Here is a 17,337-nt window from a genome sequence, read left to right on the forward strand (position 1 = left end):
CTGCAAAGCTACTACGCCATCATCATCCTCCTCCTTCATATACACTGTACCCTGCACAGTTACTACACGACCATCATCATCCTCCTCCTTCCGATACACACTGCACCCTGCAGGGCTCCACCATACACAACTAATAGAACCGTTTGTATCATAATCATCAGCACAGCACTGTTCTGCCCTATACAGAAAAGCAGCACAATTCATTTGTTCACACTGTATGATCGTGATGTATATGTGTGCTAGGTTGCCACTGGCAACACACAGCACATTGTACTGCATTGCAGTGATATTAATATGCAAGTGTAAACACACATCAGTGTGAACAGAAAGATGTGAATTCATTGTGAACATTAAAGGCAAGCGTATGTTAAAGTATGGTTACCATCCCCGGGGCAATCACTGTTTAGAGAGGTCTGTTCCTGGTAAATGGACATCCCTGGCAACCCTGTTCCCGGCAACTTTCAATTCCATTCCTTTTTCCTGGGAGCTCCACTGGGGGACATTACCATAAATATTAGGGAGTCAAGCCACTGCCGGTGGAGTGGGTGTGGCCTTGTACTGAGCACTTGGTAGATGCCAGGGTGACATGTAACATGGTGCAGAAGAAGATCTGATCTTATTGATGGTGGTTGGAGGTGGTGGCTCGGTGTGCTCTTTGTGAGGGCCCTTATGACCTGCCTGCCAATCATCGGCCACCACCAACTACTGACACCGAGTACCAGGGTCGAGGCGGTGAAGGGGAGGAGCCACACTAACATCACGTGACACACCTACATGTACTCATACTGTATGGAATGTTTGGACCCCTGCACTTTGCGTTACTATTCACCTCTGATCAGAGCCGGGGGGGGGATTTATTTTTTATTATTATTTATTTATTTCTGTTGGGTGGCTTCAGGGAAAATGTGTTGGCCGCCTGCTGCCACTGTTGCCAATGGTGCTCTGTGCTCGCCATGGCACTCGCCCCATGGTAGCTACACCCCTGCCCCTGAACACTGTCACTTTGTACTTTGGACTCTGTGTTACTTACTTCTCTGAGCTTTGCATTACTTACTACTCTGAGCTCTTTACTCTGTGTTACTTAGAACTCTGAGCTCTGCATCACTACTCTATGCTCTCTGTTATGTAACGTTCTGAGATCTGCATTACTTACTACTCTGAACTCTGCACTAATTTGTACTCTGAGCTCTGCAATACATCTCGAGTAGTACTCTGAGCTCTGCATCACTACTCTATGCTCTGTGTTATGTAACTTGCTGACCTCTGAGATCTGCATTACTTACTACTCTGAACTCTGCACTAATTTGTACTCTGAGCTCTGCATTACTACTCTATGCTCTGTGTTATGTAACTTTCTGAGATCTGCATTACTTACTACTCTGAACTCTGCATTGCTTAATACACTGAACTCTGCATTACTTAGTGCTCTAAGCTCTGTGTTACTTACTTCTCTGACCTCTGAGATCTACATTACTTACTACCCTGACCTCTGAATTCTGCAGTACTTGGTACTCTGAGCTCTGCCTTACTTACTACTCTGAACTCTGCATTGCCTACTACTCTGATATCTGCATTACTTAGTACTCTGAGCTCTGTGTTACTTATTTGACCCCTGAGATCTATGTTACTTACTTCTCTGACCTCTCTGTTACTTACTATTCTTAGCTCTGTGTTGCTTTCTTCTCTAAACTCTGCATTATTTACTAGTCTGACCTCTTACCTCTGAGATACTAAACACTGAACACTGCTTTACTTTCTACTCTGATCTACGCACTACTTCGTACTCTGAACTCTGCGTTACTTAGTACTCTGAACCAGGGCTGTAGCTACCATGGGGCGAGTGAGGCACTCGCCTCAGGCGCAGCTGAGAGGGGGCGTAGCCAGGACGGGCCTGTCTGCACCCCTTGCCCCTGTTGCTAGGGCGGGCACAGAGCGCCATTGGCAACAGGGGCGCCAGACGGCCGACTTAGCTGCGGCTCTGCAACGAGAAGAGGAGCGGCACAGGCTCCAGCTTCTCCTCGGATCCCCGATGCTCTCCCCTACCTGTATGGGAAGAGGACTCTGTGTCCTCAATCTCTTTTTCTATTTCAAAAGGGAAATGTAAGGGGTCTTTTTAGACCCCTAATATTTCCCGAAGCCCCCCCAACAGTAAAAAAAATAAAAAAAACATCCACACAAACACGCACTCATGCACACATATTACTAGACATGTGCAAAGACTAAACATTTGTTTTGGACAAAATGAACAGAAACTAAAAATGTTTTCATTAGTTTCGTCAACACATTTTTATGCTATTTTGGATCTGGCCACCTGCGCATGTGCGCCCCCACCCTGGAGGCGGGGAGCATTACATCATATGACGCCTTGCGTGCGCAGCGATGGGTGCAAAAGGAGCTATGGGTGCAAAAGGAGCTAGCTACGGCTCTGCTCTGAATTCAGCTTTACCTACTTCTCTGATCTTTGCATTACTTAGTACACTGACCTCTGAATTCTGCATTACTTAGTAATCTAAGCTCTGCATTACTTCATTGAGATCTGTGTTACTTTCTTCTCTGAACTCTGCATTACATAGTACTCTGAGCTCTGTATTACTTAGTACTCTGACCTCTGAACTTTGTTTTACTTAGTACTCTGACCTCCGAACTCTGCATTACCTACTACTCTGATCTCTTTATTACTTCATACTATGACCTCTGAACTCAGTGTTTCTTTGTACTCTGAACTCTGAGTTACTTAGTACTCTAAGCTCTGCATTATTTACGTCCCTGACCTCTCTGATCTGCGTTACTTACTACTCTGAACTCTGCATTACTTAGTACTCTGAGCTCTGCGTTACTTACTACTCTCATCTCTGTGCTACTTAGTACTCTGAGCTGTGCATTACTTCTCTGACCACTTATATTTGCATTACTTACTACTGTGACCTCTTCATTGCTTTCTTCTTTAAACCTCTGAACTCTGCGTTACCTACTAATCTGACCTTTTAACTCTGTGTTACTTAGTACTTTGAACTCTGCTTTACCTACTACTCTGATCTGCACTACTTAGTACTCTGACCTCTGAGCTCTAGCATTACTTGGTACTCTGAGCTCTGCATTACTTATGTCTCTGAGCTCTGCGTTACTTAGTACTTTTAGCTCTGCATTTACTTCTCTGACCTCTCCATTACTTTGTACTTTGACCTCTGAATGAATTAGTACTCTGAACTCTGCATTACCCATTACTCTGACTTATGCATTATTTTGTGCTCTGAGCTCTGCGCTACCTACTACTCTGATCCCTGCACTCTGCATTACCTACTATTATGCGCTCTGCATTACTTAGTACTGGCCTCTGAGGTTTGTGTTACTTACTACTCTGACCCCTGTGCTTTTTATTAATTACTGCTCTGCACTCTGTAGGACTTACTACTGACCACAGCACTCTGCATTGCCTGCTGCCTACTAAAATGTGGGTGTGACTTGTGGGTGTGGCTACAAATGGGTGGGTCATGTTTTGTAGGTATAGTTATTAGTTGGAGTAGTCAGTAGGGTGTCCCCGGATTTATATTTTAAAATCTGGTGACCTTATGTCAAGCCAAAATTTTAAAAAAAGATACGTAGGACATTTCTGTAATAGATGCATAAATCCTACTGTTTTAACCCAAAAAAGACTCTGCAAGTACTGAAAGATACCTCTGGGTCTGGCAGAAAGGCACTCTGCTTTTAAGTCCTGTTGTTGAGCCCACAACACACACCACTTTGAGGTCTCAGCCCTACCCAGAGACTTTTGCTAAACTACTCAACAACTCCCATTCTCAGATCTCTGCAACATAAAGGCTAATCTTTCCATAGTCAAAGATAAGGACTAGGAGGGTAAATAAGCTCCTTAAGATAACACAGAAATAGTGCAGAGGATTCAGGACAGTTCTGGGTTTTTGACAAGATCAACAGGTTCTTTGGAATTTATCAGATGGATATAACAAAATCCTTCCAAGGATATATTCATCAGACCAAAATGGAGCAAATCAAAGAAGTTCATTGTTAGGGCTTCCATGCACTTTAGGAGGTTCTGATACACACTAGGGAGATTTCATAAAAACTGCAGAAGTTGCTAATGGCAACCAATCAGCTTTTCTTTTCAGTTTGTTTAGTTATGCTTTGTAAATGAAAGAGCACCTGATTGGTTGCCATACACAGCTGCTCCAGACAGAGCCGTAGCTAGCTTCATTTTGCGCCCGAGGCAAGAACAAAAAAAGTGACCCCCCCATCAGGCGTGTGATCCTCGCTCTCCATCCTCAGCCACTCGGCCATGCACAGAGGGGTGACGCAGCCTGCAGCTTCTTCTTGGATCCCCGCTGTTCTCCCCTGCCTGTATGGGCAGAGGCAGTGGGGATCCGAGGAGAAGTGAAGCGCTGAAGCCTGCAGGGGGTTGCTGGAGGAAGGAGCATGTCACGTCAGGATGGCCGAGCGGTGAGGAGAGAGTGAGCTGTCGGTTGTCAGATCCTAGCCGAGCAGCTGTCTCCTCACCGCTCAGCCATCCTAAAGTGACTTCAGTAAAGCAATTCACTTCTCCTCGGATCCCCACTGACTCTGCCCATTCAGGTGGGGGAGAGCAGCGTGGATCCGGAGAAGAAGCTGCAGGCTGCGCCGCCCTACTTCTCCCTGCCGCACTGAGCCCTGGCTGCGCCCACCTCGCACCTGAGCCGAGTGCCTCAGTCGCCTCGCCTCAGCTACGGCCCTGGCCCTGGCTCTAGATTCTGTCTGCTCCAGTTTTTATGAATTTCCCCCATTGCTTGTATAATCCAACAGAAGAAACATTATATGAATGACTATATACACTGAGTGGCCAGATTATTATGACCACCTGACGTTTGTAGGCAAATTAGCTATTATTTCGCGCTGAAGTTGCTAGAGGGCCAGACCATTATAAATAGGGAAGCAGGTTGTTTACCACGACAGTAGAAGTGATTTTTTTTCTGAAGATATGGGTAAACAACGCGATTTAACAGCCTTTAATCGTGGGATGATTGTTGGCGCCCGGAGCCATGGAGCGAGTATCAGCAAAACAGCAGAATTCGTTAAATGTTCAAGAGCAGCTGTTGTTAAAGTGTTTAAAGGGGTTCTAAAGCTTCCCGTTTTTTGCCTATATCTACTGCTCACAAGCAGTAGATATAGACAAAAAGGTTTTTTTTTTTAAACGCTTAAACAGCGGTTTAGACTGACCTTATTATCGCTGCGCGCTTCCGCGGTGAGAGTCCAGAACTGTTCGTGCGGCCGCAAAGGTTCTTGGGGCGGGCGCATGCGCAGTTCGACTGGACAGTGCTATTCATCAGCCATGGTGTCAGATTCCTCGCATCACCTTTCAACATCTCGTGGAGTCAATGCCAAGAAGAATCGCTGCAGTATTGAAGGCAAAAGGCTGCCCAACGAAGTACTGATGGGGTAGTCATAATAATCTGGCCACTCAGTGTAATGTATAATGAATGTCCAAGACAGTACGAGATTGTCAGGTTAGTTTACAACAGATCAGCAACTAAGTGTGCCTTGAAATTATTTTAAAAGAGAAGTAACACAAAACTTTTTTTTGGCTTACTTCTCTTTTGGGTCATAGGAGTACTTTTGCTAATGTCCTCCTATGACCCAACTTAGCATATAGTGGGCTACTGCTGTTTCTATCCTGACTGCAGAGCGGCTTTGCAGCTGGGAAGGATCCTGACAATATTGTCAGGACCCAAACAAGCGATCGACAGTCACATGATTACTCAGCTCTTGATATATAGAACCGGAATGTGACAGCTGCAGTGTGCCACGCTATTTCTAACAGTTACCATACACTTTAGAATCTGACTGTGCAATGTCTGTACAATTAACTTTAGATTTACCAAAACGAAGTAATATGAGGACCAGCCTAATTTAACCGATCAGTCTGTACTCAATCAGACAGGCCCTTGCACTTAAACTATTGGGTCAGTGTTTTTCCCCATAGTTCTCCTTAGGGTAACGGGAGGACACAAACTAGCATCCTCCCGTTACCCTAAGCTCAGTATACCGCGAGCTACAGCTCGTGGTATACTGAGACACCGCAGCCGGAGCGTATCCCGATGTAGATGATGGGATCCGCCCAGCTGCGTGAGTGACAGCTGGCTCTGCCTATCTAAAGGCAGAGCCAGTTGTACCCGCCCCCTCCCCATCTGATCCGCCAGTCGGCGCTGGCAGATCGGAGCGGGAGGGGGGAATCCAGCCCCTCCCCTATCACAGCAGAGAGCCGTGACAGGATCGAGAGGCGAGCGAACCCGGTTTGTGTTCGCTCACCTCCCGATCTACTGAGCCGACCTGTTACAGTCTCATTGTCACAGGTCGGCTAGAACTATGAGGTGAGTGAAAAGCACTCACCTCATAGTTCTCCTTTAAGACTCCAGTATGCCAGTCTAAAGAAGTACCAAATCAGTTACTATGTGATGCACAAGCGAACAAAAAAAGATTCCTTTACCTTCTGTGACTGAGCCAAATTCTCCTTAATTTGGGCCTTACACGCTCCCCCTCCCAGACACCGCAGTTCGCAGAGGCAGTGGACAGGACTTGGCTTGGTCAGGTGCTGATGGACAAGCTACAGGCTCGTGAATCAGCAGTGACAATGCTGATAGCCATGCACCCTACAACATTTTCTCATTTCACTTTAGCTCATGCAGGCACAGCTTACACAAAAGTGACAACTCTGCTCTGAGTTCTGGAGCAGTGCAGCATTGTTGTCACAAAATCAAACAGGGGTTCCTGGGGGTTGGGGACCCCTGGTTTAGAGGATGGGCTAGTGTGAATGGGACCTAAAACTTTCCATGCGTTACATTAATGTGCAGAATGGCATGAGCATTGTGTTATGGCAGCCCATTCATAGTGAATGATTCATGATGAATGCACCAAAAAGTATGGCTTCCAAGCATGACCCTGTTTTTCAAAATGAAGCACATCACAGCACACGGTATATGCATTGGGGTGCATTGCAGTGCGTTGGTCAATGCGTTGCCATTGTACACAATGAATAGCACCGCAATGCTTTGCACATAGCTCAAGTACACTGCCATGGCAACATATGCACTTTAGCGCACAAGTGTATATGTGCCCTCACCTAAGTCCTTTGTAATATGTACCCTTTATACTCTCACAAAGGTGGGGGTGTGGTATAGGAGGCTTCAGGGGGTGATTCAGTGTACTTTATAGTAAAAGTGTACATGTCCTTTAACTGCACTGTATACAGAAGTGTGACCAGGAAGGTTCCGGCCTGATGGCTTCTTACTTGGTGCACAGAGACTTGAATATCTCCTTCTACCCAACCCACTGCCAGCTGCTGTCATCCACCACATGCTTCAGGGAGCTCACCAACTCCTCCGGGAACGTCTACATGCCCCCTCACCCTCAGCGCTGTACCCAACTGGGAAATGTAGCACAAGGGCGGCAGGGAAAAGTTACTACAGACCACGGCTTTGGCCTACGATCACTGGAGCCTCCTGGGACTACTCCTGGTAGAATCCTGTAGCCCAGTTCGGTACCAGTCTGTGACCCGGGGGTTGGAGACCCCTGCACTACAGAATTCTACACTGCATAAGTGAAGCTACTACTAGGTCCTTGTTCAATCAAGGACAGATAGGTGCATCTCAATCCATAGTTATTGGGAAGACATCTACTGTCTATGGCAGCAGTGGGCAACTCCAAACCCCCAGCTTTCACTATAAATCCTCACATGCCTCTGCCTCTGGGAGTCATGATTGTAACTGCAATCTTTTAATGCCTCATGGGATTTGTACTTCCACAACAGCTGGAGTTGCCCATACCTGGCCTATGGTCATCCTAAAGTTACAGTGGGAGACGGATTGTCCAATGGCAGTGGTTGCCCGTTGAGAACTATTGTTATCCCTGCTCTGCTCAGCTATACGTTAGTTATTTTATCACATAGTAGCATAAAATAAGCCCCCTTATTAAAACTGCAACATTGAGGGGTCTATTGATTATCTATTCACAGGGCCCTTTAATGTTCAATCTGTGAAACTATATGCCAAAATGACTGTTCTGTAGTTGTTTTCTTTTACAAAGCAATGTATTTTCCAATTTAATACCACATTATGGGCAATAGATGGAGCTACTTATTTCCTATGCTCCATTAGCTCCATCTAGTGGTCATAATGTAATATTAATGAAAACACTTGAAAACCCATTGCACATGTAGAGAATGAGCTAAAGAATGTTCCTTTTGACATATATTCACACAGAGCGAACATTCACAGATATGCATAGATATTCACAGGGTGAAGGGCTCGCAAATTGTTTATAAATTGTTTATAAATAGACACCATAGATTTCAATGTGTTCCAAATGAGGCAACTGTCAGTCTCCATGGTCCCTGTGTGTGTTGTAAAGTAGCCACCGCCCCAAGCTTGTTCATGTGATGGACTACAATCTCTTGTTTATTGTACTCATTTGTATTGAAGTTATAGTCTATCACAGGAGTGAGCTTGGAGTGGTGACTACTTTACAACACACACAGGGACCATGGGGAACAAAAGTAGCCACCCTCCAGAAGGAAGGACAGTGTCATCACCAATTCAGAGATGATTTGAGGATCTACAGCTGAGTGATACACAAATACGCTACATTTGTGTTAATAGTTAAGGTACTTGAATGCATAATTAATGCATTTTAACCCAAAGCCAAACTATAGGTTGCCTAAATTACTCATGCTTATTGCTGGGGAAGCAGGTTTTATGTGATCTCCACTGTAGTTAAAGCAATGTCCCTTGGTTGAGGACACATCCCAGTCTGTGATTGGATAATGAAGGTGCAACTGCTCACAGGTAAAGTCATCCTTCTGTTCTCTCCTACCATCCACTCTCCACTAAATTCCTGTTAGACAGAAAACACCATAAAGTGCTGCAGAACCAGATTATCTTTCTGTTTCAGTCTGTCTTCTACCAAACGGGATTAGAGAAGGCTGATATAAGCATACATTTGTATCCTATTTTAATATACATATAAGGATTCTGAATAAATACATAACTGGAATAAATAGCTGTATGTATATCTTCCTAGAGTTCTGTTTTAGGTTTAGTCTTTATTACTAGTTTAGCCTTTAATATATTGTACATGAAATCACAAGCTCTGATTTATTTTTAGGGTAGCTTCATGTTCAGTTCATTTTGGAATTCCACCTTATGGCAGGCAGCTGCACCTCTTTCATTATGTTCTTGATTCTTGTAGAAAAAATCATAAAAGGTGTTCAAGTCAGAGTTCTAAGTTTCTAAATTTGGAATAACTGAAACTTGTAGGGACTCCTCTGGCAAGCTGTTGACAGTTTCCCTTCTAATTAAAAGCGGAAAGATAAAAGAACATCTGAGTTGATTAGTAGACGGTGTTCAGACAGGATCATCTAGTAAAAGAAATGCTGACATATGCTTGACGTTCAAGGATGAGGAAAAACAAGAGTTTCACTGGCTTATTCAAGGTTAAAATACTGTAAATTGCCTCAGCCTTAAAGGAGAACTAGGGGGTTAAGTCTTTTCCCCATAGTTCTCCTTGGGGTAACGGGAGGACACAAACTAGCGTCCTCCCGTCACCCTAGGCTCAGTATACCGCGAGCCGTAGCTCGCGGTATACTGAGACGCCGCAGCTGAAGCGGATCCCGACAATTGTGCCGACAATTGCTCACCTCCCGATCTACTGAGCCGACCTGTGACAGTCTCATTGTCATTGGTCGGCTAGAACTATGAGGTGAGTGAGTCACTCACCTCATAGTTCTCCTTTAAGGTGGCCATACACTTTACAACCATCGCAAGACCTTAGTCTTGCGATGGTTGTAAAGTAATTTTAAAAACGTACGATCTGCCCATCTCAGACAGGCAGATCGTACATGCGATCATCGCAAGCCCGCCCCGCTAAGGGGCGGGCTTGCGATGACCGCAATGCTGAACGGGCAGTGTGCGCGTGCGCACACCGGCCCTTTCGGCATTTGTCTCCCGAGCATGCCACAAACCAGCCGAAAATCGTAAGATTTTCGGCTGGTTTTCGAACATGCTCCTTAGACAAAAGACGTGCGACCGTACAGTAAAAACGGTTGCACGCCTGCCATACACTTTGCGATTATCGTACGATCGTTGGATTTCCAGCGATTATCGTGCGATAATCGCACAGTGTATGGGCACCTTAAGCTATATTGATGTAGTGTGTGACAAGAGAAATCTTGATTCTGCAAGCATAATTATTCTTCCCTTGGTAAACTTTTTAAAATATGGCATGTTTTACTGAGAATACATCAGAATCAGGTATGAGAGTGAATACAGTTATGTTTCTTGTTTCCTTTGAGGACCGGTTTACACCACAAAAAGTGCGTTCCAGAGCGGTCAGCCTCTGGAACACACTTTATAGCAACCCGGCCGTCTCCCTGAAGAGTGGTGGTGCATTGAAGTCAATGGCACCGCGGCCATGCCCCCCACCCGCAGTGCGATCGCCTGCACCTGAACGTAAACATGTTCTCTTTATTGAACCTGTCATCTCCAATACAGGAATTCTAGCACAGTACTGTGCTGGAACTCCTGTGACAGGTGAGAGGGGAAGAGCACAGCTCTCCCCTCTCACTGTCTACACGGAGCGGCAGGGTTACTTTTAACCCTGCTGCTCTGCTCACCGCTCTCTATCCTGAAGGCGGCGGCGGCGAGGACGGAGCCGGGAAGACGCGGCATGGAGAGAGTAGCCACCGCTCCAAGCTCGCTCCCGTGATAAACTACAGTCTCAATACAAATTAATTAAGTAAACGTGAGATTTTAGTTCATCACAGGAGCGAGCTTCATTTGATGATCTAAAGCCGAGTGATACACAGATAAGCTACATTTTTATTATTAAAGATACTTGAATGCATTTTTAGGATTGAACTCCTGAGGTTAGTGTCACTTTAAGAACAGTCAGACATATGCCAATCATTATGTAGAACTGCATACATTGTGAGCAAATCTAGCTTCCTCAGGGTACTTATATATTTTATTAATATTATTGACATCAATCTGATCACTTTCACATACATGTCCAAATAAATAAAACATGTAAAAGACCATAGTTTGCTTATTTTTAAGATAGGACATTTCTAAAAGGATGGCAAAAAGAATACCAATAGAGGAATCAAAAGGGTCGTTTGGGTAGTTTGAATTTGAGGTAGTGCATGGCCTACTGGCTCACATGCTTTATCATTTAGAACTGCATGTCATCTGATCTGAGCTCTGTGGGTGGCCTGTAGTATTGCATGTTAGGGCAAGGATAGTTAATTGGCCCTAGGTTACTTTAATTGTTATCCTAAAGTTAACAGTAAACTTCTCTCACTTGCTGACTTTTGGTAATATGACATTAAAAGAGTTTTGTTACACTGTATCTGTTTGATCGTTTTGATCCTGCCAAAAAATTGTATGAGCTGATAACTTCTGTGCTCTCTGCCTGCTCTGACTGCGATTTGTTTCCATCTATCTCTAGACATAAAACATTTCCCAAAATATTATAGAGAAGAGTAGAGTGGTAGGTGTTCTGTAGTCCTTCCTACTAATAGATGCTATACAATGAGTGAGAGTTTTTTTCCCTAGTGCAAGAAAAAAAAAAAGCAAAAAAAGAATGCAGCCACCACATATAAGGACTGGTAGGCTGCAATATATTACACTTATGCTTTTGGGTTTTTTTTTTCTTTTCTTTTAAGCCTTTTTGTGTACTGCAATGCCCAGTTTGGGCAGTAAAAATGAAGAAAATAGCAGGCAAGGTAATGAAAGTGGTATGCATGTTTCTATTCTTGCCCATCCATATATGATGGATGACCCAATAAATAAATACATTCAGCAATGTTAATATACAAAGAATTCTTGTTTATGAATGCATTTAGAAAAATAGAAAAAGATCAGTTACAAAAAAAAACAAGAACCAAATGCAGATCACCTTGAGGCGTATTATACATCGTTTTGTTCGTGACTTATAGGGCTTTAATTTAGTAGAAAATCTAGATACATATGTTTTTATTCCCTTGGGTTTTATAGGAAATAAATAGAAAAAAGTAAATAGAAATTGCATTTTCCTGTAATTTTCCCCAATATGTTTGTGTAATTTGCACACCACCATTAATGCAAAATTGAATATACTGTGTGTGTATATAGATATAGATATATTTATATATCTATATATACATAGATATATCTATATATATATATTTATTATATTCATATATACTGTATATTTATTTTCTATTGTGTCTGCACTTTTTAAAATGCAGCTGCGAAGCAGCAGATCACTTTTAATTAGGGATGCACAGATTCTGGTTTTTCGGTATTGAGTACAAGTACCAATATTTTTTCTGCGGTACTCGTCGATACCGATATACCGGAAGTCCCATTAAGGAAGCCAGGCGGCGTGTAGAGACTCACCACCCGGCTTTCCGATTAGCAGGGAAGCCGTCTCCATGCTTCCTCGAGCCATTACCTGTCCCCCGGCTTCCTGATTAGCAGGAAAGGTGGCTCCATGCTCCCTCATCACCAGGTGATGAGGAAGCATGGAGCCGGCTTTCTGGCCAGCTCTCTGGCTTCCTGATTGGCCAGCTTCTCAACCAATCAGGAAGCAGACATTTTCGGATTCGGATGCTTACGGATGATTTCGGATATGTTATATTTCGGAAATTCGGATGCTCCGAATCTACGAATTTCCGAAATTTCGGCCGAATTTCGTTTCGGAACGAAACAAATTGCACATATCTACCACTTAGTTCTTTTCTGTCGTCACTTTTCTATGCTTCTTTGAACATTAAGTTAAATGAGGGATCTTACATTTCACTTTCTTGTAACTTGTGTAAAATCTTTGTTTCAAATAAAAAATATTAATATAGAAATGAAAATACAAATGTAATATCGGGTGCTCTTGTGACACTATGCTCACAGATTGGAATGTCCCTATACTGTTTTTTCGGTATCGAGTAAGAGTACGGATATTTTTTTTTGGTACTCACCGATACCGAATACTGATTCCGTCACCCGTGGGCCCGGATTATCAGGAAGCCGGTGTTCTATCGAAAGAACACCGGTTTAATTTCCCTTACGACACTGCGAGACAGCCTGGCTTTCCTGATTGGTCAGGGAGCCAGGCTGCCTAGCAATAAGTGATGCCGGCTTTCTAGCCAATAAGGAAGCCGGGAAGTGGGTCATAACTCGCCGCCCGGCTTCCTGATTGGCCAGGAAGCCGGCTCCATGCTCCCTCGCGGCACTGCTGGTCACAGGGAATTCTCCCTCTCCCTCAAGTTCTTGAATCTGGGGTATCAAAGCATTTGGGCAAGTGTAGAGTACTTGTATCGGTGCATCCCTACTCACAGAGCATTCTGGGCTTTCTAAGATAAAACAGCAGTAACTACTCACTTTTGGACTGCTTGCTTCTAATTGACAATCCATGCAGAGTTGTGGAAATAAAAGGATGAGACATTGTCCTCCTGCTGGCTCATTGCTATGTGTGTCAGTTCTGAACAGAGCAGAACATTAGGAGATCAAATTACACTTTTTTTTAAACATAGAGGGAAATGGAAAAAAAAGTGATTAAGTAGACTATAGAGCTCCACCTGCTGCCTCCTTAAAGGTGTTGTAAAGTCCCAGCATATACTAGTTACATAGTTACATAGTTACATAGTATTTGAGGTTGAATAAAGACATAACTCCATCAAGTCCAACCTATTGTGTGTATGCATTTATGAGCTGGTGAGTGCGTGTATATGAGTCCATACTATCACACTATCTTGTGATAACATCAGCATTGTAATAGGAATGTTGTTTTGATAATGCAATCAAAGCATACTTTAAAAAATCCCTTTTATGCAGTGAGTGCTGCCTGCTGTTTGCCCATCACTTTCAACACCTTCCAGGATTCTCAGTGAGCATTGCATCTCTTTCCCTGTTGCTTGATGTGATGAAACACTATCAGGGTTATTCACAAAACGGTGAAGAGTTTGGAGAAGGCAGGAGAAGTGAGCAATCTAGGCCACAATAGCTGATTTGGGAAAATTATCCAATTCAGCTCACTTTCCAGTTCAGCTATGTTGTCCTAGATTGTTCACTTCTCCGGCCTTCTCTAAACTCTTCACCCTTTTGTGAATAACCCTCTATATATTCCATCATGCATTGGTTCCAGTAAGCAATGAAAATGTTGCATTGTGTGGGTTTTCTGTGATAACTATGAGAGAGGGGGAAATAGTTGAGTTGTAGTAGTTGGGACACCAGACCTTGTGACACAAGGAAGTGCAAATTCACAGGCTTGAGTAAAATTATGTCATTGTATTGAGGAAGTACATCCTATTGGCATCTTCAATAAGTAACTTTGCAAACTTCTAGATTGATACTGTTATTAGGAATTATTAGGAATGATAAAATTCATGAGAATTCAATACAGAAATATATATTTATTTTTTGACCATAGATACCCTTTAAACACCATGTACAAATGTACCAAATTGCTATACATATATAAGCACATTTGCTGTGTTTTCTACATAGCATTAGAGATCACTGAATGATTTTTTTAGGGTCTAAAATGTCACAGTAATGCAGAGCCAAATAACCATATTTATTGGCAGACAGCTGTAATGGTTTCATATTTATGAGGCAATTTTCTGACAGAAGTCTATAGAGCAAACCATTTCACTTAACCTTTGACGTGCGTCATGCAGTTGCTTACTGCTAAAATGTATTTCTAACTGCAAAATAATATTTGTTATTTATTGATTTTCTTGAAAGTACACAGACATAGGCAGACATACATTTTGAATCTTAATCCTCCTGTCCCATCGCACTCCTGACCGGACAAAAACCCAAATCCAACTGGGTGGGTGCGGTAGTGACCCGGTGGGTTTTACGGATGCCTCCGTAAAAATGTAGATAGATGAAAGTAGTCACTCGCACTCCATGATATTAAAGTCAATGCTGTTTATTGACTGAGATAACACACATCTCCTTAGCGACGTTTCGAGACCATGCGGTCCCGTCCTCAGGCAAACAGAGAACGGGACCGCCTGAGGACGGGATATTAAAGCATTGACTTTAATATCATGGAGTGCGAGTGACTACTTTCATCTATATACATTTTGAATCTGACATTTTTTTTTTACAAAATAATAGAACCCATACCCTCAAACACCCCATAAAATACATAAACATTTTATGTGTTTTTACACTAAGGACATACACTTATAAAATATACATGGCAATTTTAATGATTTAATAAGAAAATGACCTTACTTATAATAGCACATTAGCATCACCTGAATGCAATTCTTGCAAGACAAAGTTCATCTCGTTAGTAGTGACCTTAATTACATTAAAAGTTCCACTGTAGCCTTTCTACTCTAAAGCAGCCCATACACCTTACAACCATCGCACGACGTTCGGCATTCATCTTCTGAGCACACCACCAACCCGCCGAAAATCGTACGATTTTCGGCAGGTTTTCCAGCGTGCTTTGAAGACGAAAGTCGTGCGACCTTACAGTAGAAGCGTTTGCGCGCTGCCAATACACCTGCCGATTATCGTACGATCGTGGGATCACCCGCGATTATCGTATGATAATCGGCAGGTGTATGGCCACCTTCACAGGGTTATTCACAAAAGGGTAAAGAGTTTGGAGAAGGCAGGAGAAGTGTACAATCTAGGACAATATAGCTGAAGTGGGAAATCTTTCCAAATCAGCTAATTTGGCCTAGACTGTTTACTTCTCCTGCCTTCTCCAAACTCTTCACCCTTTTGTGAATAACCCTGTAAATAGAAGTCTCTTGGCGACTCCAGCAGCGAGATCCACCTACCATAATTATCAGTTTTGCCCCTGCCCATCTTAGGTTTTTTTTTTCAATAATGATTTTATTTAGTTTATAAGCTAGCAGTAGCACAAAATTACAAACCGCGAATGACAGAAAAGGTCAAGTACAAACTTGGCACCACCAAATGAAGGGCAGTCCAAAGAAGTTTTTATTGGTCATAAGTGCCAACATGGTTCGGGGGCAAACACAGACCCCCTTCATCAGGGCTTTAGGTGTAATTCAAAAGGGGAATCCCTTGGGGAAAGTTACAATACTAGTGATAACATTATCAGTTTAATGGCTGACAAGATATAAATTCTCGCAACAGTAGCAATTAGGGATGTACCAATACTGGTTTTTCGGTATCGAGTACAAGTACTGTTATTTTTTTCCTAAGAATACCTATAGCGGAAGTCCCATTAAGGAAGCCAGGCGGCATGTAATGACTCTCCACCCAGCTTCCTGCTTAGCCTGAGCCGCGAGTCATTACCTGTCCCCCAGCTTCCTGAATAGTCAGGAAGGCGGCTTCATGCTGCCTTATCGCCAGGTGAAGAGGAAGCATGGAGCTGGCTTTCTGGCCAATCAGGAAGCGGGGGGAATGACTCGCCACCCGGCTACCTGATTGGCCAGCTTCCAGACCAATCAGGAAACCGTGCAAGGTGTCATTACATACCACCCTGCTTCCTGTATGGCCGGGAAGCTGGCCCCATGCTCCCTCATCACCAGGTCATGAATTGACTTGCCCCCCGGCTTCCTGATACCGGAAGTTCTGGTATCGGGATAAGCATCTGGAGCATTTGGGCAAATACGTGTACTTTCCCAAATGCTAAATGCCCAGATTATCGGGATTGGTGCATCCCTAATAACAATTGTAGTGGAGGTTTAAAATCACAGATATAATTACATTAGGAATTCGACAAAGGTTCTACTATTGGCTCTCATAGCCTCCAAGTTTGGAGGTGTATTGGACACACTAGGTATTGTATGAGTAGTAGTAAAAAAAAGAATAGAAAGGGCAAGGGAATGGGTGCGGAAGGGCCTGAGGGCCATCTCTGGGGTTCCTTCACATATGGATGTTCCAGCCCTGCTAAAAGTAGGGGATCACAGATCTATTAGACGACGGTCAAAGGACGGTGGTAGAAAGTGCCGTATCCAAGACTCCCAAACTTTCTTAAATGTGGGGATGGCATCCAGTACCCTCACTGTCAACTTTCCATTAGCAAATGTCTAGTGGACTTTACGTTTCACTTCAGAGATTGATAGCAAGTCAAACAAACAGGCTTTTGCAATGGACTGTTTCATGGCTATAAGGACATGTAGCATAAGATTAAACTGACCCACCTTAGATTTTGGGTGTTCACACAATCCTTGAGGTATGTCCACTCATCCTGTTGAATCCTACATTCTATAAAATAAATACACATTACCAGGGCTTCTAAGTCCACTCGTCCACTCGTCTGTGACGAGAGGACGGTGGAGCCCGACGAGCAGCTTCCCGGCCGGCCGTTGTAATTACACGGCCG

General features: G+C 43.5%; 1 protein-coding gene across 1 annotated transcript in view; it reads left to right on the forward strand.

The window, feature by feature from the left end:
• The first annotated feature begins 7,261 nt into the window (after nucleotides 1-7,261).
• LOC108794347 (sciellin-like) overlaps nucleotides 7,262-17,337 on the forward strand; it is a 102,350-nt gene continuing 92,274 nt past the window's right edge. Inside the window, exon 1 of the mRNA XM_018565375.1 lies at nucleotides 7,262-7,499. Coding sequence (XP_018420877.1) covers nucleotides 7,262-7,499 — 238 coding nt within the window. The remainder of the gene's footprint in view (nucleotides 7,500-17,337) is intronic.

This window comes from Nanorana parkeri, unplaced genomic scaffold (genome assembly GCF_000935625.1).
Source record: "Nanorana parkeri isolate BGI_ZX_2015 unplaced genomic scaffold, ASM93562v1 scaffold838, whole genome shotgun sequence".
In the NCBI taxonomy this organism is placed as follows: domain Eukaryota; kingdom Metazoa; phylum Chordata; class Amphibia; order Anura; family Dicroglossidae; genus Nanorana; species Nanorana parkeri.